This window comes from Thalassophryne amazonica, chromosome 15, assembly GCF_902500255.1.
Source record: "Thalassophryne amazonica chromosome 15, fThaAma1.1, whole genome shotgun sequence".
Classification (NCBI taxonomy): domain Eukaryota; kingdom Metazoa; phylum Chordata; class Actinopteri; order Batrachoidiformes; family Batrachoididae; genus Thalassophryne; species Thalassophryne amazonica.
Window position 1 is genome coordinate 30,178,143 of NC_047117.1, and position 23,323 is coordinate 30,201,465.

Here is a 23,323-nt window from a genome sequence, read left to right on the forward strand (position 1 = left end):
CCCGGCCTCGCGCAGTCTCTTCTTGGGGAACATGGCGCAGTCTTGATCTTTAACCTCGGATATTTATTCAACCTCGTTTATCTGTTCGACAAACTACAAATCCATCATTGACGGTTCTCGCGATAAACCGCCCGTATATATTAGGACACATGGGGAAGTTTCGCCCACTTGGAGGGGCGTCGGGTTTCCTTGAGGACCTTGGTGAGGTTTGGAGCAGTTCAGAGTCTCATATCTGCACGAGGAGCTTCCAGCCATGTCGGACGCGGTGATTAGTTTCATGAAGGACTTTTTGGCTGGTGGTATCGCCGCTGCCATCTCCAAAACGGCCGTTGCTCCCATCGAGCGAGTCAAGTTGTTGCTGCAGGTAAAAGTATTGGGCCAACGCGCACACAGAAGTTGAACCTCTTGTGCGTAAAATGCGCGCAAACGTTGGATAATCGATAAAACAAACGCCACATAAAGCGTAAAACTTGATTATTTGAAATGAATCACCTTTATAGAGGAACTGTGCCGCGTAGACGCACGCGGTTTGTGCGTAAAGGCTTCTGCTGCGCCAATGTGGAGATGGTTTTAGGCACAGGAATTTCCAAACTGGCTGCACCGTTGATGACACGTGCTTCACTTAAATTTCCATGGTACATGAATCTAACACTTTAGTCTGTTCAATAAAGTACTACAATCTAAAACTTGAGTGCGGTCAAACGTAGTGTAAGTATACTGCTAAATTTAACTGAGTATGTAACCTAATGCGCACAGTTGATTCTCAAGTGACAAGTGTGGCTGTAGACTGTTAGGACCTCTCAGAATGTATAGCCTGCGAAGTCTGAGCAATAAAGCAACATAAATCTGTTAAATATATCTGGTAGATGTCATTTTAATGTTTTATTTTTTTTGGTGTTTTACTTGCAGGTGCAGCATGCCAGCAAACAGATCACCGCAGACAAACAATACAAAGGCATCATTGACTGTGTAGTTAGGATCCCAAAGGAACAGGGCTTTCTTTCCTTCTGGAGAGGCAACCTGGCTAACGTGATCCGTTACTTCCCCACCCAAGCCCTCAACTTTGCCTTCAAAGACAAGTACAAGAAGATCTTTCTTGGTGGAGTGGATCAAAAAAAACAATTCTGGCGCTATTTCGCCGGCAACCTGGCATCCGGTGGTGCTGCCGGCGCCACTTCGCTCTGCTTCGTCTATCCTCTTGACTTCGCCAGAACAAGACTTGCTGCCGACATCGGCAAAGGCGCGTCAGAGAGGGAGTTCACTGGTCTTGGAAACTGTCTTGCCAAAATCTTCAAAACGGACGGCATTAGGGGACTTTATCTCGGGTTCAACGTGTCAGTTCAGGGCATCATTATCTACAGAGCAGCATATTTTGGATGCTTCGACACAGCTAAAGGTGTGCACGCGGGACCAGCACTCTATGTTCATTATGATTACTCAACTTAATCCTTCTGACTTAATCGCTTCCATCTTACAGGAATGTTGCCAGATCCCAAAAACACACACATCATCATCAGCTGGATGATCGCCCAGACTGTCACTGCAGCCGCCGGTCTGGTCTCATACCCCTTCGATACCGTCAGACGTCGTATGATGATGCAGTCTGGACGTAAAGGAGGTGAGCATAATTAATTTTGGAAAAACAAAATCATAGCAGTAATGGATTCTAGGAAATCAATTTACATTTTTTTGCTATTGCACACTTTATTCATGTATGTGGGGGTTGCTGCGCATCATTACGTTGTCTCTTTTCCCACAGCGGACATCATGTATAAGGGCACAATCGATTGCTGGAGGAAAATCCTTAAGGATGAGGGATCAAGAGCCTTCTTCAAGGGCGCCTGGTCCAATGTGATCCGAGGCATGGGTGGGGCCTTTGTGTTGGTGCTGTACGACGAAATCAAGAAGTTCACATACTAAACGTTCAAATACACCAGTCCTCAAGGAAACCCTTCACCTAGCTTAAGTCTTAACGGTTCTAACAGAGTAAAACAGCTTGTGGTGAGCCACGGTGTGGGTGTGTCCTTTTTGTGACTGCCTGGCACACGTGTGCACCGGGGTTAACGCACCTCCTCGGAATCTGTACATATATCTATGACGCACCGCAGAGCAGTGATCAGCAGAGTTGTACTGATGCAAAGGATGACGTCACTACTGTTCCTGTGTAATTAAGCAGTTTGTGCAACAGTTGCTCAGGCCCATGTGTTCTGTTGTGATCCTTCTTAGTCGTGTATGACACCTCATTCTTTTAATATGAATAAAGATTTATTAGTACATGTGGGTTTTTTTAATGCAGAGTTTCTACTGTTTAGAGTGAAATCTTGTTAGCTTGATGTTAAATTAATAGATATGCATTATGTACCCTGCCTCTCACCCAGCGATCACTGGAATATGCTCCATCACGCACATTGGTGCTGATGCTTATTCCCAGATACTGCAGCATGAAGTGTACTGTAGTGATTAAGAGTCTATGACTCCTCCATGAACCGGAAACCAGACAGTACCCATTTACAGTTGGGTGGACTGGGACAATGTAGTGTGACCGGGACTCAAACCGAGGTCTACATATTAGTAACTCCTATCCCACTAAGCTACCTGCTCTATGCCATGACAAAGATGTGATCAAAAAATCAGGTGCACTTGAGGGAATATATCAGCCATTAAACTGATGTGATGCTTGGATCACAGCCCATGATCATTTTTGGGAAGGATGCAATGAAACCTCAATGTTGAAAATATTTAGTTAGCAGAAATGTAGAGCGCTATTTTCTATCATCGTTTTAAACAAAGTTATTGAAGCATGTCATCCTTTTGTATAGTCTGTCCAATTATTGCAAAATGACCAGGAGTAAAACAAGCAGCTTTATTTGTTAAAAAGCAGAGAACACATGTAAAACCATTTCAAGTGCAATATCTTAAAATATTCCACTCCAACATATTTCTAAAATATGCCATAGTGCATGCTGAATGACAATAACGCACGACTGGAGAAGTATTGGCAGAAACAGAATGAACACAGACATATTGAGTTGCAGCTGGTGTGGCCACACTTTGTCTCCAACATTGCAATATGAAAGCGTCGAGTACAGAGCAGATACTTTTATCTTCATTCGTCAGTAAAGAGCAGATCTAAAACGCTTCTAATACATTGTTGGAGACAGTGGAGAAAGTCAATGTAACAATTCAAAAAACATTCCTTTTTAACCTTTATTTATGTACGTGAGGATAAATGATGTCAGCTGACGGACTTTAGGACACAGTTGTGCTCTTTGTAGATTAGATGTTTGGAGTCTGACCTTCTCAACACGCTGCCCTTAGATTATGGGGTTGGTACAGGTGTGCAGCGAGTCGAATCAGCTCTGGTTTTACGGCGAGAAGTTCCAGCTGGGCTGAATGTCATAGCTGTAGGTCAAGAAAAGGCATCAATAAGAGAAAGCAGCTGCACCACATCTGACATGGCAGATATGCAAAAACGTCCAATGAGAAGTATAGAAATTCATGTGTCTAACATGGATTTCTATACTTGTTACTTCTATAATCTGAGTGAGTGAGTGAGTGAGTGAGTGTTTCCATGTTCTTTTAATGATAATTCCACAACTAAGAGCACCAGCATCTTTTAATTTATAGTGTCGCATGTTGGTATGTAAGAGATGATGTCATTAACTTTTCATCAAAACAGGAATTGGGTAACATTCAAATATTGATTTTAAAAGTACGTATTAGTAATCAAACCAGATCAGTGGCCAACAACATATACCCATATTACTTAACCACCCTGAATTACACAGAGAAAAAATATGCATGTTTGTACAGCAGATAGGGCTGTATGATACTTCTATTTATATTCACACTTTATTTAGCCATAACAAGTGGTCTTTTCTCAAAAAAATGTAAATGGGTTTTGTCTCACCAGATAAAGAGGTCTTCTCTTATCTTTTACAGTCCATATCCACGGTCGTCTGAGTACTTTAATGTTCCTGATCTTATTAGTGCATTATAGTTTTTAAGAAAATAAAAAAATATTTTCTCACACTGGATGTTTTTGTTTACTGTTTACGTCTCTCATGGGTTTGTTTCAGGTTATTAGCATAATGATATCTTGCTTCACCGTTAGTGTCTTTGAACTTTATTTTGATAGATGACAAGAAATTCCAAATGCAAATGTAACACTAGAAACAGAGTTAAGGCCTTTTACATCCTTATCTGTAAATAGTATAATGAGGGAGGAACAAACAAACAAACAACACTGGTACATGAAGAGGTTTTGAAGAAAATTGATTAGTTTTGGATCATTAAGGGAAAAAAGCAGGCAAAATGTGCAGCAACTCCTGTGTACCACTACATCTGATTAGATGCAAATAACCCTAAAACTAAGGATTATGTGAATGCCAGAGGTGGGACAAAGTCACCATCAAGTCACTCTCAAGTCATGAATCAGCAAGTCCCAAGTCTCAAGTCATAATGACCACCAATTGTTTGCAAGCTGACTTGAGACACACACTGCACTTAATTAAATGACTCAATAAGACCTAAACACTCCTTCACCAACAGCTTTTCAGGACAACACATGTCAATATTAAAGTCCCAGAGAAAAAGGGCACGGTCATACTTGGGCATAATTTCAGCCAGAAGAGCAGAAATGTCATTCACAAAGTCCTTGTTGTAGCTGGGGGGTCGGTAGATGACGTCGCACAGCACCGGGTCGGAATGACCCACCTCAAATAAAGTCACCTCAAAGCTGAAGGGTGCGGATGAGACGGTGCGCTGTTTACATTTAAAATAGTTTTTGTAAACTGTGGCAGTTCCCCCTCCACGACCCGACATCTGCGGGGAGTTAAAATAAAAACCAGTCAGCAGGTAAAAGTTCTACCAGAGCGCTGCACTCACGAGGACCGATCCAGGTCTCTGTCACGCAGAAGAAATCCAGGTCGTGGGAGCTGAAGAAATCCCTCAGGAGGAAAGTTTTGAGCACCAGGGATCTAACTTTTAACAGGCCAATCCTGGTGAGAGGTGGAGACTGTGGTCCAGAGGATCGGGGAGCCCGGGGCAGCATCCTCAGGAGCCGGTGGTTTACCCGGTGCTGAGACAGCCGAAGAGGGCAGTAGCATCTGGGCTGGAATTCATCAAAAACACTAGCCACAGGAACCAGACAGGCATCCACTGCATCCAGGAAGCGCTGGGGCACCGCAAAAGGAGGGAATAACTCATGTCCTGTTCGGGAAGTGGACGAAAAGCATGCCACATGAAGTTTCAGCTTCACCAGCCGGCTGCTGCATCTGCCACGGCGACATGGATGCTTCCGCGGAAAAGACAAGGCCGAGGGCCAGCATAGGTGAGGCGGAATCCCCGCTAAGAGCGGGGTCAAGGTATTCTGTCCGCTCTGAGCAAACAGACCCAGATCACAGACATTTTGTCGAATAATCAGTGACTGACGATCATACATCAGCAGAGACTCGATCTGTTTAGTGCCGATGGTTAAAAACAATAAAACACCAAACATTGCAGGAGCAGCAAGACGGCCAACCCCACACACTGGCGCCATCTTGATACAGTCTGACCACGGTTAAGTCTGGCTTGGTTTGGGTTTCTACCGCCAGCAGAACCCTTTAGTTTGGCAAGTGAAACACTTAAATATTGATAAGCACATCACTGAGCGTGCGTACACTGTCGGGTGGTATCTCTGTTCCACACTGAGGCAAACCAGAGTAATTTAACATTCTTTTCTTTTCGCCTTGATGGATCGTGGGATTTATTTTCATCACGTGCAGTATACTGATGAAAAGCTGCTAAATATTTCTTATGTTGATCATGACATTACAAAAAAATAAAAAATAAGCTTGAGATATCTGACAAATGGATTTATGTCTAAATATTTGGGTAAGGTCTCTAAAGCCCTGCTTTAACATGCTGAGGGACACAAAGGGGTCCATAAAATGGATGCAAAAAATTAAACATGTCAGATTTTTTCACAGACTGTCAGCGTAGAGCACGGACACATTGTTCCAGGCAAATCTACACAACACTCCGCTACTGTATGTAAAACTACCCAACATTGCGCCACTGTACACCAAGTCTCTGCAACTGTACACAACCCTACGCCAGGGTGAAAAATCGTTTTCGGTTTATTATCAGTACATACCTGCATTGACAGATTTTATTTATCCCGCTGGACTTTGCTGATGGTGAAGCTTCAAAACCACAGAAGAAGAGGCAGGCCAAGCTAACCCTAACCCATCCAACAACTCCTCACGGTTGGATCACCAGTGAGAGGACATGTCCACGTCCACTCCTCACGGACGAATTGCCAGTGAGAGGACATGTCCACCGCGCACTCCTTACGTACGGATTGGGCGCGACCATCGGCTGCTGCGCCACCTTCATCTCCTCAAGTTCTCTCATGACTGTGGCACGTTAAATAAAGTCCATTAATTCCTGCTCACAGACCGATCGCCAGGGAGAGGACACGTCCACCATTCACTCCTCATGGACAGATTGCGTGTGTGATCACCAGCTGCAGCTCTGTGGTGCTTTCACCTTCTTAAGTTCTCTTGTGGCACGTTAATAAAGTCCATTAACTCCTGGAAATAATGTATTCTGACTTTTTCCAATGTATCAAATCCATCTGTGTGTTCAGGCAGTCTGTAAACATAGCGTCATAGAGCCAAGCTTCTCCCCCCCTGTGTGCAAGGTTGTTTTTTTCTCTGCCTGCACGCAACTTACGCAGGTATTCCTGCGTAGTAGATACGCAGCACAACACAACTCTACGCAAGCCCGGTGTGAAAGGAGCTTGGCAGTTTGCTCTATATGATGACTTTATCAAGCTTAACAGGAACTTTAATTTGATTAACATTGATTAGTTGAAATATAAGTGTCTTACTTGTGGATGTCTTGCTCACAGACCTCTCCATCTTAGTGGTGGAGTTGTAGTTGGGGAATGAATGAGATCCCAGGTATCCAACATTGCGCTGATAGTCCGCTAGTTGCTGTGAATGCCTCAAACCAGGTGTAGGTTTGACAGACTGCAGCCTCTTCAGGAAAGCCTATAAGACAGGCAAAAGTTCCACTATGTTATGATTTGATATTTGTGATAAAATTACAGCACTGTGGAAAAAATATTATGCACCCTACTAGTTTGATAAAACAGTTTGATGTCTTGGTGGTGAGGTCAGGTCTGGGAGCATGCACTGATTATGCATGTTGCCACATCAATCATACAACAGAACGGACTTGGGTCCTGCAATGACAACCACCGAGGCAGACAACCAGTCCATCCTGAGCTCCTGAAAGTAGTCATCTATCTTCCACCACCAGGTGATACAACACGATCCCCTTGGCCTTCTCCAGCCACCAGGTCCTCAACACTCAGGTACCTGTGTGCTGGATCATGCACAGAGAAATGCCTTTGTTGTAGCTTAAGTTCCCTCACAATATAAGCGATACTCCACAATTAAGTTTCCCTAAGCAGCTGTTCATTTGACATGGTCATTCCAATAGTATCCAAGGATCCCCTGAAGAGACCTGGTACCAAAAACATTCAGTCATCTATTTGGGTCACTAGTTACCATCCACATTTAACAATCATACATAGGCCACAATACGGTCATCTCTAAGCTGTTCGTTTGTGCAACATCTCTGGTGGCAACGTAATTCTTGATCGATAACATCAAAAATATTATAAACTAACAGAAAATGTTTTCCCCAATCCAAATAAGTGCTCATGAAAGAGAAAAATAGGAATATTTTGGATGACTTTTGCAATTGTAAATGTCGCGGACCAGTCTATTCACGTGATAAAAATAATCCAATAAGTGATATCGTATTTGATGCTCACGAAGTCGATGACCTAGTTTTGATGAATCCACCAATCAACATCGCCGCACTATCACCATGCTATCACGTTTCTGTGACATACCGTAAGTAAAGTAAGAAGGAAGGAGAAATCCCTTGCAATGAAGTTAGCTGCACGGGGTAGGTGTTAAATAGTAAGTCGCTTCGGCTGCTCCCTTGTTTGCACTCGGGGTCGCCACAGCAAATCCAAGGTGGATCTGCATGTTGAATTGGCACAGGTTTTACGCCGGATGCCCTTCCTGACGCAACTCCACATTACATGGAGAAATGTGGCAGGGGTGGGATTTGAACCCGGAGCCTTCTGAACTGAAACCAAGCGCATTAACCACTTGGTCACCACCCCTACCAGGTGTTAAATATAATATAAATATATAATAAATGAAATAAGATTTAGCAATATGCATGATCATTGATGTACACTGTTATTGTACATGTTGTATATGCAACTTGCATTCATATTAAATCACAACTGCTAAATCAGTCAGTCGTCAGTGTGCACTAGTAATTGTAGCAATCTCAAGCTTTAAAAAAAAAAAGAAAAAAAAAATCAATATATAGTCCTTGTAACACTAACATAAAACTGAAATCCTTATCTCTATTCATTCCAGTGGCACTGCAAAGTTATGCCATATGGTCAATTTTGTACATCGTTTTGTAAATATCAAATCAAATCAAAATCAAATCAATTTTATTTATATAGCGCCAAATCACAACAAACAGTTGCCCCAAGGCACTTTATATTGTAAGGCAAGGCCATACAATAATTACGGAAAAACCCCAACGGTCAAAACGACTGCCTGTGAGCAAGCACTTGGCAACAGTGGGAAGGAAAAACTCCCTTTTAACAGGAAGAAACCTCCAGCAGAACCAGGCTCAGGGAGGGGCAGTCTTCTGCTGGGACTGGTTGGGGCTGAGGGAGAGAACCAGGAAAAAGACATGCTGTGGAGGGGAGCAGAGATCAATCACTAATGATTAAATGCAGAGTGGTGCATACAGAGCAAAAAGAGAAAGAAACACAGTGCATCATGGGAACCCCCCAGCAGTCTAAGTCTATAGCAGCATAACTAAGGGATGGTTCAGGGTCACCTGATCCAGCCCTAACTATAAGCTTTAGCAAAAAGGAAAGTTTTAAGCCTAATCTTAAAAGTAGAGAGGGTGTCTGTCTCCCTGATCTGAATTGGGAGCTGGTTCCACAGGAGGCCTGAAAGCTGAAGGCTCTGCCTCCCATTCTACTCTTACAAACCCTAGGAACTACAAGTAAGCCAAATATAAAATTGTTGATTAAAAAAATAGTACCAATCACATCTGACATAAGTTACGGGGGTTAAGAAATGATCATTTCAAGTTACATTTCACTTGTTGGAATCTGGTTAGACTGAATTATTTTGCTGTTATTGTTATAAATATGTAAGTGACGTGTGCTTGTGATTTCTACTAAATTATTGCCATGGTATTTATTTTTATCATTCAGGAGACATGAATACTATCTTCCAATTGGCTAAAAGCCATTTTAGGGCAAAGAACGATATTTTTTAATTTACTCGTCTGATTTGGTGGCTATTTTCTGGTATACATTATGTACATGATTTGACATCCAGCCAACTATCCATTATTATTATTATTGTTATTACTAGTATTTTTTAAATCATATTTTATTTTTTTGTTATTGTCAAATTAAACTTGCCCACTTGAGGCCAGCAACAATCCCTCTCCCATATTACCTGTGTCATTGCATGTAATGTAGACATGTATTTTAACTAAAATGCTAGATTCATGATGTACAATATATGTAAAACAATTACACATAAATGCTTATAGAAACTAGAAAATAATGGGCCCGGATGGGTAGCATGTTTATGCAGAAATGTTTTACATATACTGCGGAATCACGTTCTCCCTGGGATCTCATTCAGTCCCTTCCCTGGGGTTCTGGGTTGCCATACTGTTCCTGGGGTCTTGGTACCTGTATAAACAGAAAAGTCAAGTGGCAGTATGAAATAAGCAAAATAAAAGTAAATGATGGTGAAATGATTTTTAATCACGGAACCTTAATTTGAACTCTCGTTACCACATGAGGTATATGATGCCCCCCATCCTGAATTTGCGTACAAGATGAGAAAGATTGTGGTAAAAAGAATGACAAAAGTACTTATTAACCTAATATGTACTTAGTGAACATTTCTGCAACATGAAATTGATAAGACGTGTATGTTTGTGTCTCAATTAGTTATTTACACTGCATTTTCATCAAGTGCACGTTACAAATTCATGTGCATGCAACCCCCCCCCCCGGTGGGGGACAATGATATTTGTGATCAGGGACACACTATATACAAGAATAATCCAGTTCTGAGTTGCTCCCCTAGGTGTTGCATGAAAATTGATTTCTGGACATATACATAACACATGTCCTACGGCCTAGCAGTAAGAAAAGAAGCACTAGAATACAAAGAATGGGGACCTTCATTTGTGCTGCAAAGATATCTGCATCACCAAACACCTATGTCCAGCAATGCACAACTCCATAAACCCCACAGGCCAAGGACCCACAGGCACCAATGTCACTGCCGAGGTAAGTTAATGTCTCTCCAAGTTGGAAATTTCCACTGCATATAAATACAAATCTGCTGACCAAGTCCAGGAAGTCATTAGTCTTAATTCAGGACAATCGAAAAACAAGACCCTTTAAGTATTCATTTGGCTTCTCATTCGTGAGTCAATAGAAAATTTAATTTAAAATTTAAAAATATTACTAATCTGACAAAAATCAAACGATTGCTCTTATTTAAAGAAACAAATAATCGATTTACAAATTTCATAATAAAAAGGACAAAAAAGAAAACAAGCACATAATCTGAAATAATCCATGGCGCCCTGAGCAAACGCCTACGATTTTACGAGTGACAAGTGTCATTTTTCTGGAGAAGGCTTTTACAAAGTACAGTTCTGTGATTTTGATCTTTGACCCCAAAATCAAAAGGCTTCTTGGGGTCAACAGACAGACCAGGGTTTGATGAGTCAGGCCATTAGGAAAGAAATAACTGTGCTAACAAGATTTTTACAAAGTTGGTTCCAGTGACCTTGACATCCAAATCAACAGGCTTCTTGGATCACTATGTGTAATGCATAAAACATAAACTAAGTTTGATGACAATCAGGCCTGTATAATTGAAGTAGTCTCTCTCACTAGTAAAATGTTGCATGACTGACTGACTGCACACATAGCGACGTCTACGCAGTGGTAAAAACTGATTTCGATGTAGATGTACTGCACAGTACTTCACAACACAAAGACAGCTACAGGAAGGCAAACTGTCAGATAAATTGCATGATAACAAGAAATTTTGTAGTTTTTATCACCTGGAATCAATTATCTATTTTTAAGGTGAAAAATTGTCAGACATTTTACACACATTTATAAATTAGATCCACGAGTGCATACAGGGCAGGTACTAGTCCAGATAAGGGTGTGGGGTAGGGGTGTCAAAACACTGACCACCCTCCCCTAAGGCTGTACTCACATGGCTCTATTCTAGTTTTAAATTTGGGTGGTGTTTTGAGCCATTCTAGAGAGACTGTTGGAAAGATTACTGCAAAGCAATGAACAGATTTTTCAAGAAGCTTGGCTAAAGGATCGGAACCCTTCTGAACAGAAATTACTCATTTTTACAATGTGATATGTTCTTATGAACCTTGGGATGCAATGGGACAGGTACACACACTAATGAGTGTTCCTGTAGTCACATCTGTTTGTTAAGGAAAGCATCACTGTGGTACATATGATGCAATTGTGTGCATTATGGCACTATTAAGCCACATCTGAAGCAAAGACCACCAATACGAATATCATTTACTCATTCATGTTCTGCTTATCCGGGTCATGGTGGCAGTAGACAAAACAACGTATCCCGCACTTCCATATCATCAGCCAAGTCCTCTGACTCTCCCTGGGGGTTCCCGAGGCATTCCCAAGCCACCTGAGAAATATGTAGTCCCTACAGCATGTCCTGGGTCTTCCTGGGGCCTCCTCCCAGTTGGATGTGCCTGGAACACCTCCCTAGGGAGGGGGCATCCTCAACACATACCCAAACCACCTCAGCTAGCTCCTTTGGACGTGAAAATGCGGTGACTCACCCTGTCCTCGAGTTCAAGCATGGATACCTGAGGGAGGAATCTTATTTCCGCCGGTTATATCAGCAACCCTGTTCTTTAGGTCATTACCCAGAGTTCACTACCATAGCTGAGGAGAAGCATGTAAATTGACAACATCAAGAGTCTTGCCTTCTGGCTCAGCACTTCCTACATCACGACGGCCCAGTACAATGTCCGCAGTATCAATCTCTCTATCAATCTTCAACAGGAATATTATATGAATGATAAAATATTCATAACATTTATTTAAACCATCTTTTTTCTGGCAGTTGCTTATCTTTGTTCTGGCTGCGGGATGCTGATCTTCTTTGGAATTTTGCAAGCTCAGCCTGCCACATCTGCCTCTGTCTGCAATATTTGGTGTGAACAGAGAATATTCAAAATAAAAGATCAATTAAAAATGCTACGAACAACCTACAATCAAAATGGTATTTGTCAGCCGATACCACCACCGAGGGCTGTGACAAACAAAATGTATTTTTATATGATTAATCCATCAATTATTTTTTGATCAATCGATTAATTTAACCTTTTTTATATTAGTCTGCAGTACTGATTATTTTCTGATTAGTCAATTAACCTTTGGCTAATTTACCAGCAAATCATAACCATAAATTCTACCAATAACTTTCAAACATTTTGTCATAAAAAGTGGTTATTTTACTTTTTTAAAATCTCAACGTGTAACAACAGAAATACGGAAGAAAATCTTACACACAGCTTTGCCTTTTTCTGAGATACAAAAAGACAGAAAATAAAATCGTCACACATTTCACAGAGAATTTGGACATAAAAAACCCACTCAAAATTATTAATCGATTACCAAATTAGCTGGCGATTAATTTAATAATCACGTAATCATTGCAGCCCTAACACCAGTCAGCACTGGAAACTATGAGGTAAAACACTGTGGATGAGTGGCTGAATATTATACTAAGACTCAGTGCTATATGCATGCTAGGCCGAAATCCCATATTAAGTCAAGCAATGGAATTGTGTGTGGGGGGGGGGGGGGGGGACAGCTGAGAGCGAACAGACTGTTCACTCCTAAAGTTCATGAGCTCTTCAGAGACCACTCAAAAAAAGAAAAAAGCACTAAACATACATCATTGCATGCAATTCCAGAGTATGATCACCTCAAAATCTCTAGACAAAAACCCTCACAGCTATGTCTTTTTCTTAACAAATAACAAATTATGTCATTTCTGTATTATGAAATTCAAAGCACAAGTTTGACTTTAACACAGAACAAATGAGATGTGTCACATGTGTGACATGTAGGGTGGACACACCGATCACACGGCGTATTCAGTTACTGCACTCTAAGAATAGAGAAGTCAAAAAGCACCAGTGACGACACAGAGACGAAGGCACAAGTTAGAACACTCTGTTCTGCAAAGCACTAGAACACACCCCTTTCAAAGAACAGTAAAGCTTGACAAGATTTATAATCAGCAATAATCAGAAAATAATTAAAATTGTAAGCTGAAACAAATATATGCAAATTGTTGGAAACCCAATGATATTGTTATGATTTTTCACATTACTGCTGACTGATCATGTGGTTCAATCACTAACTTGTCAAGCAGGAATTATATATGGGCTGAAGGGTTAAAGCGGAAAGTGTCAGACTGTCCGATGTCATTCTGTGGCACTGCTGGGAGCTCGCCACCTGCTGCCATCTGTCCAAGTCCATCTGTGTCTGCTTTTAAGGAACCTTCCTCAAACTCTCACCAACTCAGCCAAACTACTACAATCTATCAGTAAAAGGGCATTTTCAAGGACTGCACAAAAAAAGTGTGTTAAATGTTCAGGAAAGGACATTCCTTTCAACACTTTTGATCCTGGAGTATCACAAAGACCTTTACAATTATGCCTCACATTCAAACATTCACACTCACATACTGATGTCAGGGTGCTGCCATGCAAGACGCTTGCTACACACCAGGAACAACTTGGGGATTAAGGACCTGGCCCAAGGGCCCTTAGTGATTTTCCGGTCAGGCTGGGATTTGAACCGATGATCCTCTGGTCTCAAGTCCAACACAAAACCACGAGACCATCACCTCCCCAATAAATCACATCAAAAGCCTATCTGTGTCCCAAGCCTCCATGTGCGTGTGGAAGATGGTACATTCACGAACATACCAGTAATTACCGTTAGTTCAACTTAACTTTCACTGCATGTGCTTGTTCGGGAATGGATAGATTTTAATTAAAAAATAATACAGCAGTGCCAATTAATAACGTGCAGGTCAGACTTTTTTGAAACCCACTTAACTTGTCATGAGAGACAATCCATACCGCTCGACCTGCAAAAACATGTGCCGATTAATGAACCAAACCTGATCTGATCTACGAGGGGAAAACAAAAAAGCCAATTACACTACTTATTACTGACAATAATCAAATCAATTTTATTTATATAGCGCCAAATCACAACAAACAGTCGCCCCAAGGTGCTTTATATTGTAAGGCAAAAGCCATACAATAATTACAGAAAAACCTCAACGGTCAAAACGACCCACTATGAGCAAGCACTTGGCGACAGTGGGAAGGAAAACTCCCTTTTAACAGGAAGAAACCTCCAGCAGAACCAGGCTCAGGGAGGGGCAGTCTTCTGCTGGGACTGGTTGGGGCTGAGGGGAGAGAATCAGGAAAAAGACATGCTGTGGAAGAGAGCAGAGATCAATCACCAATGATTAAAAGCAGAGTGGTGCATACAGAGCAAAAAGAGGTGAATAAAAAGAAACACTGGGTGCATCATGGGAAACCCCCCAGCAGTCTAAGTCTATAGCAGCATAACTAAGGGATGGTTCAGTGTCACCTGATCCAGCCCTAACTATAAGCTTTTTCAAAAAGGAAAGTTTTAAGATTAATCTTAAAAGTAGAGAGGGTGTCTGTCTCCCTAATCTGAATTGGGAGCTGGTTCCACAGGAGAGGAGCCTGAAAGCTGAAGGCTCTGCCTCCCATTCTACTCTTACAAACCCTAGGAACTACAAGTAAGCCTGCAGTCTGAGAGCGAAGCGCTCTATTGGGGTGATATGGTACTATGAGGTCCCTAAGATAAGATGGGACCTGATTATTCAAAACCTTATAAGTAAGAAGAAGAATAATTTTAAATTCTATTCTGGAATTAACAGGGAGCCAATGAAGAGAAGCCAATATGGGTGAAATATGCTCTCTCCTTCTAGTCCCTGTCAGTACTCTAGCTGCAGCATTTTGAATTAACTGAAGGCTTTTCAGGGAACTTTTAGGACAACCTGATAATAATGAATTACAATAGTCCAGCCTAGAAGAAATAAATGCATAAATTAGCTTTTCAGCATCACTCTGAGACAAGACCTTTCTAATTTTAGAGATATTGCGCAAATGCAAAAAAGCAGTCCTACATATTTGTTTAATATGCGCATTGAAGGATATATCCTGATCAAAAATTACTCCAAGATTTCTCACAGTATTACTGGAGGTCAGGGTAATGCCATCCAGAGTAAGGATCTGGTTAGACACCATGTTTCTAAGATTTGTGGGGCCAAGTACAATAACTTCAGTTTTATCTGAATTTAAAAGCAGGAAATTAGAGGTCATCCAGGTCTTTATGTCTGAAAGACATTCCTGCAGTTTAACTAATTGGTGTGTGTCCTCTGGCTTCATGGATAGATAAAGCTGGGTATCATCTGCGTAACAATGAAAATTTAAGCAATGCTTTCTAATAATACTGCCTAAGGGAAGCATGTATAAAGTGAATAAAATTGGTCCTAGCACAGAACCTTGTGAAACTCCATAATTAACCTTAGTCCGTGAAGAAGACTCCCCATTTACATGAACAAATTGTAATCTATTAGATAAATATGATTCAAACCACTGCAGCGCAGTGCCTTTAATACCTATGGCATGCTCTAATCTCTGTAATAAAATTTTATGGTCAACAGTATCAAAAGCTGCACTGAGGTCTAACAGGATGAGCACAGAGATGAGTCCACTGTCTGAGGCCATAAGAAGATAATTTGTAACCTTCACTAATGCTGTTTCTGTACTATGATTAATTCTGAAACCTGACTGAAACTCTTCAAATAGACCATTCCTCTGCAGATGATCAGTTAGCTGTTTTACAACTACCCTTTCAAGACTTTTTGAGAGAAAAGGAAGGTTGGAGATTGGCCTATAATTAGCTAAGATAGCTGGGTCAAGTGATGGCTTTTTAAGTAATGGTTTAACTACTGCCACCTTAAAAGCCTATGGTACATAGCCAACTAATAAAGATAGATTGATCATATTTAAGATCGAAGCATTAATTAATGGTAGAGCTTCCTTGAGCAGCCTGGTAGGAATGGGGTCTAATAGACATGTTGATGGTTTGGAGGAAGTGACTAATGAAAGTAACTCAGACAGAACAATCGGAGAGAAAGCGTCTAACCAAATACCAGCATTACTGAAAGCAGTCGAACATAAAGATATGTCTTTGGGATGGTTATGAATAATTTTTTCTCTAATAGTTTTTTTAGTTTTTTAATTTTATTAGCAAAGAAAGTCATGAAGTCATTACTAGTTAAAGTTAAAGGAATACTCTGCTCAATAGAACTCTGACTCTTTGTCAGCCTGGCTACAGTGCTGAAAAGAAACCTGGGGTTGTTCTTATTTTCTGCAATTAGTGATGAGTAGTAAGATGTCCTAGCTTTACGGAGGGCTTTTTTTTATAGAGCAACAGACTCTTTTTCCAGGCTAAATGAAGATCTTCTAAATTAGTGAGACACCATTTCCTCTCCAGCTTATGGGTTATCTGCTTTAAGCTGCCAGTTTGTGAGTTATACCACGAAGTCAGGCACTTCTGATTTAAGGCTCTCTTTTTCAGAGGAGCTACAGCATCCAAAGTTGTGCTGAATGAGGATGTAAAGCTATTGACAAGATCATTGGCTTCCTGTTAATTCTAGAACAGATTTTAAAATTCTTCTTCTTACTTATAAGGTTTTGAATAATCAGGTCCCATCTTATCTTAGGGACCTCATAGTACCATATCACCCCAATAGAGCGCTTCGCTCTCAGACTGCAGGCTTACTTGTAGTTCCTAGGGTTTGTAAGAGTAGAATGGGAGGCAGAGCCTTCAGCTTTCAGGCTCCTCTCCTGTGGAACCAGCTCCCAATTCAGATCAGGGAGACAGACACCCTCTCTACTTTTAAGATTAGGCTTAAAACTTTCCTTTTTTGCTAAAGCTTATAGTTAGGGCTGGATCAGGTGACCCGGAACCATCCCTTAGTTATGCTGCTATAGACTTAGACTGCTGGGGGGTTCCCATGATGCACTGAGTGTTTCTTTTTCTTTTTGCTCTGTATGCACCACTCTGCATTTAATCATTAGTGATTGATCTCTGCTTCCCTCCACAGCATGTCTTTTTCCTGGTTCTCTCCCTCAGCCCCAACCAGTCCCAGCAGAAGACTGCCCCTCCCTGAGCCTGGTTCTGCTGGAGGTTTCTTCCTGTTAAAAGGGAGTTTTTCCTTCCCACTGTCACCAAGTGCTTGCTCACAGGGGGTCGTTTTGACCATTGGGGTTTTTACGTAATTATTGTATGGCCTTGCCTTACAATATAAAGCGCCTTGGGGCTACTGTTTGTTGTGATTTGGCGCTACATAAATAAAATTGATTGATTGATTGATAATCTATCTCACTCACAGAGTTTAGGTAGCTACTCTGCACTGTGTTGGTATATGGCATTGAAGAACATAACAAAGAAGGAATCATATCCTTAAACCTAGTTACAGCGCTTTCAGAAAGACTTCTACTGTAATGAAACTTATTCCCCACTGCTGGGTAGTCCATTAAAGTAAATGTAAATGTTATTAAGAAATGATCAGACAAAAAGGGGTTTTCAGGGAATACTGTTAAGTCTTCAATTTCTATGCCATATGTCAGAACAAGATCTAAAGTGTGGCTAAGGTGGTGGGTGGGCTCATTTACATTTTGAGCAAAGCCAATCGAGTCTAACAATAGATCAAATGCAGTGTTGAGGCTGTCATTCTCAGCATCTATGTGGATGTTAAAATCACCCACTGTAATTATCTTATCTGAGCTAAGCACTAAGTCAGACAAAAGGTCTGAAAAATCACAAAGAAACTCACAGTAACGACCAGGTGGACGACAGATAATAACAAATAAAACTGGTTTTTGAGACTTCCAATTTGGAAGTAATATATCAAAAGTAATAACATCAAAAAGCACAGTGCGTACCTACTGGCACACATTCTATGTGTGTGAGAGGGGAAGAGAAGATGGAAGCAATCACGTATTTTCCTGTTGTATGCTATTTAAAGAGCCTGTAATATACCTTTAAATTATTAATTACTTAGTGGCAACTGTGCTTTGTCACTTGCTCCACCTGCACTCGCAATACTTTCTGACAAGCTGACCTGCACTCACCTGACCCACAGGTAAAAAAAAAACCTCTGGATAATAATTAAGGATGGGACCGATCCAATCTAGTATCAGTCCGACTCCCATCCAGTATCGAGCAAGAGAGAGACAGAGAGGACTTAAATTCTAATTTTTACTCTGTAAAAATCTTTCCCATGTCAATAAAGCTCCACTGAAATTGAGAAGGGGGGGGAAGAGAGAGAGAGAGAGAGAGAGAGAGAGCGAGAGAGCTGTCTTTACTCTTTTAAGTCTATAAAAGTCTATTTAAAAAGTACTTAATTCTTTCGCCAAAACATCAAATCTAGGCTTGCATCTTACATGTGCCTTTGGCAAATTGTAGCTGAACTTTCAGGTCTCCTTTTTAAGAAAATCCTCCTCTAAACACTTCATCAAGCTGTATAACTGGGAATACAAAATATCCTCATATAAAACCAAGAATAATGATAAAAATAATATTAAAACAAACAGAGCTCTGAATAGTATCGGTATCGGCAGATATCCAAATTCAGGTATCGAGATTGGACCAGAAGTGAAAAAATGTGGATTCGCACATCCCTCATAATAATGTGGCGCATACTTGAATTGCAAAAGTGACTTATATGGTCCAATGGTCACTGTGCCGAAAAGGACGATTCTGCAACCTTTCCTGTGAAAATGCCTAACAAAGACATGATACATGAACATTTCCAAGTCATTGAGTATGTCTTGGAATTCATTGACATCAACCATTAAGAAATATAAGCAGTACGGTACAGTATGATAATCTGTGTTCGGTAAGCAGATCTCAATAATTGAGCAATCATGCTGGAAGGAGACTATAGAGAGGGAAGACACCAACACACCCATGACAGCTCTGAAAGAATTACAAGCTTCTATGAATGTCAGTGGAGAAAGTGGGAATGGTGCAACTTTTATAACCTTCAGTAAAGGTGAGAACAGTACTCAGAGGCTTGATTGCTGACTATGTTTTAATATTGAGAGAGGTGTAAAAAGTATCCTTCCTTATACTTCAATGGCCTAACTGAGAGGAGGGAAGAGGACTGAAGCGATTCATGAATACATCAGTATTTCAAACTGTTTTGTAAATGCTGCTCGAAAAGCAAAAATACAGATAAAACTGCACATGAAGCAGAGAGATGTTTCAGACTGTCTGCAGATTGACATGAATGTTCATCTTTTCACTGAGGTTCAGTATTTTAAAAATCTATATTAAAACAAGCACAGTTGTGCACAAAAGTTTACATACCCTGGCTGAATTTTTTGCTTTTTTGGCCATTTTTAAGAGAATATGAATGACAACACAAAAACTTTTTTTTTACTCATGGTTAGTGGTTGGATGAAGCAATTTATTGTCAAACAACTGTGTTCCCTTTACATACTCCTGTTCTTAATACTGTGTATTGCCCCTTTAACATCAATGACAGCTTGGAGTCTTTTGTGGTAGTTTGTGGATGAGGCTCTCTGATGGTGAAGCTGCCACTGAATATGTTTCGGACTTTATTTACATTAATTACAAAGAAATACAAACAATATGGCACTTTATGGTAAATAAGCATGGAGTAGACAGTTCTCAAAAACTGAGTGACTGCAAGAAGCAGAAGAGTGAGGAAAGCCACCAAGACATCCAGACAACCCAGAAGAAGTTATAGGCTTACATGGCTGTGATTGGAGAAATTGTGCACAGTGCAAGCTTTGCATTTTGTATCACCAGTTATCCATCTTCATGATGAAGTGGTATAGAGGAGGATTTTCTTAAAAAGAAGACCTGAAAGTTTAGCTACAAATTGCCAGAAGGTACATCTGAGATGCAAGCCTGGATTTGATCTGTTTTTGTGAAAGAAAATCCTTCTCTGCTGTACTTCCCTATGAAGCTATGAGTAGTGATACAAAATGCAAAGCTTGCACTGTGCACAATTTCTCCAATCACAGCCACATAAGCCCATAACCTCTCCAGGGTTGTCTAGGTGGCTTTCCTCACTCTTCTCCTTCTTGCACAGTCACTCAGTTTTTGAGAACTGTCTACTCCATGCAGATTTACCATAAAGTGCCATACTGTTTGTATTTCTTTGTAATTAATGTAAATAAAGTTCAAGACATATTCAGTGGCAGCTTTACCATCAAAGAGCCTCGTCCACAACAACCATAAAAGACTCCAAGCTGTCGCTGATGTTAAAGGGGCAATACACAGTATTAAGAACAGGAGTAACTTTGGATCAGGGTCATTTGGGTAGTTCTCTTGTCATTTTGATTTAAAAAGAGGAAACACAGTTGTCTGACAATAAAAGGCTTCACCCAACCATTAACCATGAGTGAAAAAAAAGTTTTTGTGTTGTCATTCATATTCTCTTAAAAATGGCCAAAAAAGCAAAAATTCTGCCAGAGTATGTAAACGTTTGAGCACAACTGTATCTATCAAACACACATACACAAGACAAACTCACCAGGTTCTCTCTCTCGATGCGTTGTTGTTCCCGTTGTCTGTTGATTGCGCTGTGAGAGGGTCGAATTAGTGGAGATTTTTTTTTTGTATGGGCTTTCAGCCCAACTGCACTGCTAGCTGCGGACCTCACAGAAACACGTGAGAGTGCTCGGAGAAGCCGCTGGTTCTCATTATCTATGCGCCAGACTTCATCATTGGAGAAAGAGTAGTTCCTCCTGTTCCTTCTTCCAGAATGGTGGCTGATGAGTTTATCTCCATCTCGACTGTCTAAACTGACAGAGCCTGTTTGGTGAGAAATAGAGACAAACAGACAATATAGACATTACAATATTAACTTATCATATTTTCTGGAGTATAAGTCACAGTTTTTTTTTCACTAGTTTGGGATATCCTGTGAGTTGTACTCCAGTGTGACTTATATACTGAAAAAAACAAAATCACTCATTAATAGTCATTAATAATAATAATGATTATAATAACTATTTATATGGGACTTTTCCCAGAAATCAACACACAAAACAAAATAAAACCTAAGAATAAAATAATAAATGCCAATAATAAATCAAAAGTAGATTAAAAGGGTACAGAAAAACATTTCTGCTGCTTTGAAGTTCCCAATAAGCACAGTGGCATAGCTGGCCACCCATCTAAATTGAGCAATCGTTGGAGAAGGGTCTTTGTCAAGGAGGTGACCAAGAACCCAATGGTCACTCTGTCAGAGCTCCAGCATTCCTCTGTGGAGAGAGGAGAACCTTCCATCTCTGCAGCAATCCACCAATCACACATGGGCACATGGCAGCCCGCCTGAAGTTTGCCAAAAGGCACCTGAAGGACTCTCAGACCGTAAGAAACAAAATTCTCTGGTCTGATGAGACAAAGGTTGAACTCTGTCGCGTGAATGCCAGGTGTCATGTTTGGAGGAAACCAGGCACCATCCCTACAGAGAAGCATGGTGGTGGCAGCATCATGCTGTGAGGATGTTTTTCAGCGGCAGGAACTGGGAGACTAATCAGGATTAAGGGAAAGATGAATGCAGCAATGTACAGAGACATCCTGGATGAAAACCTGCTCCAGAGCGCTCTTGACCTCAGACTGGGGCGACGGTTTATCTTTAAGCACACAGCCTTGAGTGGCCCAGCCAGAGCCCAGACCTTAATCCAACTGAACATCTCTGGAGAGATCTGAAAATGGCTGACCAAGCTTGTTGCATCATATTCAAGAAGAGCTGAGGCGGTAATAGCTGCCAAAAGTGCATCAACAAATTATTGAGCAAAGGGAGTGAATACTTAATGTACATGTGATTCCTTAGTGTTTTTATTTTGAATAAAATTTCAAAAATGTAAAAAAAAAAAAAAAAAAAAACTTTTTCATATTGTCATTATGCGGTTTTGTGTGTAGAATTTTGAAGGGGAAAAATAATTTACTCCATTTTGGAATAAGGCTGTATGTAACATAACAAAATGTGGAAAAAGTGAAGCGCTGTGAATACTTTCCAGACGCACTGTAGATATCTATCTCCATACCTCTCTCTCTCTCTCTCTCTCTCTATAGATAGATAGAGAGAAGTTGATGTACTCTAAATGTTGTGGTACAAACAAATTTAATGTGTGTACGTACAAAAAAAAAAAAAAAATTATCAAACAGGCGCATTCCAAAAAACACATGCTCTTACACGTTCATGGTCACGTGCATTCAGAAATCCCCTCAATCATATATAGCAACGAAACATCTGTTTGTTGCTTGTGTTCATCACCAGAATAACAGCCACGAGAGTGAAGAAACTCAACTTTTGGTGGGAAAAGGCTAATTTTCAAATTTCAGATCAATCAGACCAATGGTTCCTGAGATATCGCCATTTCTTTTATTTTCCACTTTTTCACAAAAAAACAGCCGTTGAAATTCAAATGACCATAACCCAGCAAAATATGGTTTGATTTTCATAAGTATCTTTGGAAAGGATTTTACATAAGGAATATAAATCAGATATTTATTTAATCTTCAGAGAATATTTAGGTATGATGACCTTCTGACCTACTTTCTGACCTTGAAATAGACAAATCAGAACAAATGACATTGTGATACTGTTTAATGGAACTTGTAGCCCCCATATGTTCTGTATAAGTTTGTCTTTGTTAATATTTAATATATAATATTTTCTAATAAAGTGTGAGCAACAAAAATAACATGGGGGCATTTAAAAAAAAAAAAAATCAAAAGGGAAGCCATTTGATTCATGCCTTGTACTAACAGGTGGAGAGTGAGGTTCTTGTTCATGGTAAAGCTCTTTAATTATATTTATTTCAATAATGAGGTCAAAAGCTGCTGTTTAGGTCACATAGGTGCCTTTCTAGATTTTGACACCAATAAGACAAAACATCTGTTCATAACTCAACATATGTTGTACAACCCCTGGCAAAAATTATGGAATCACCGGCCTCGGAGGATGTTCATTCAGTTGTTTAATTTTGTAGAAAAAAA

General features: G+C 40.5%; 2 protein-coding genes across 3 annotated transcripts in view; one reads left to right on the forward strand and one right to left on the reverse strand.

The window, feature by feature from the left end:
* The first annotated feature begins 192 nt into the window (after positions 1–192).
* Positions 193–2,274, forward strand: slc25a4 (solute carrier family 25 member 4). Its single transcript, XM_034188197.1, has 4 exons — positions 193–364; positions 910–1,396; positions 1,478–1,618; positions 1,760–2,274. Exons 1-4 carry the CDS (start codon positions 254–256, stop codon positions 1,918–1,920), a joined length of 900 nt encoding a protein of 299 aa, XP_034044088.1. The 5' UTR covers positions 193–253; the 3' UTR covers positions 1,921–2,274.
* Positions 2,275–3,296: 1,022 nt separating this feature from the next.
* Positions 3,297–23,323, reverse strand: part of cfap97 (cilia and flagella associated protein 97) — a 29,282-nt gene continuing 9,255 nt past the window's right edge. For both annotated transcript variants that reach the window (XM_034188195.1, XM_034188196.1), the window contains exons 4-6: positions 20,847–21,127; positions 6,878–7,040; positions 3,297–3,402 (exon numbers count right to left, since the gene is read on the reverse strand). In XM_034188195.1, the coding sequence (XP_034044086.1) occupies positions 3,320–3,402; positions 6,878–7,040; positions 20,847–21,127 (527 nt within the window). In that variant the 3' untranslated portion in view covers positions 3,297–3,319. The remainder of the gene's footprint in view (positions 3,403–6,877; positions 7,041–20,846; positions 21,128–23,323) is intronic.

What these genes read in the sequence shown, in the direction of transcription:
- slc25a4 (XM_034188197.1), top strand. Translation starts at nt 254, where the DNA reads ATGTCGGACGCGGTGATTAGTTTCATGAAGGACTTTTTGGCTGGTGGT. An exon ending in GAGTCAAGTTGTTGCTGCAG is followed by an intron (nt 365 to 909) that starts GTAAAAGTATTG and finishes TTTTACTTGCAG; the next exon opens with GTGCAGCATGCCAGCAAACA. An exon ending in GCAGTCTGGACGTAAAGGAG is followed by an intron (nt 1,619 to 1,759) that starts GTGAGCATAATT and finishes CTTTTCCCACAG; the next exon opens with CGGACATCATGTATAAGGGC.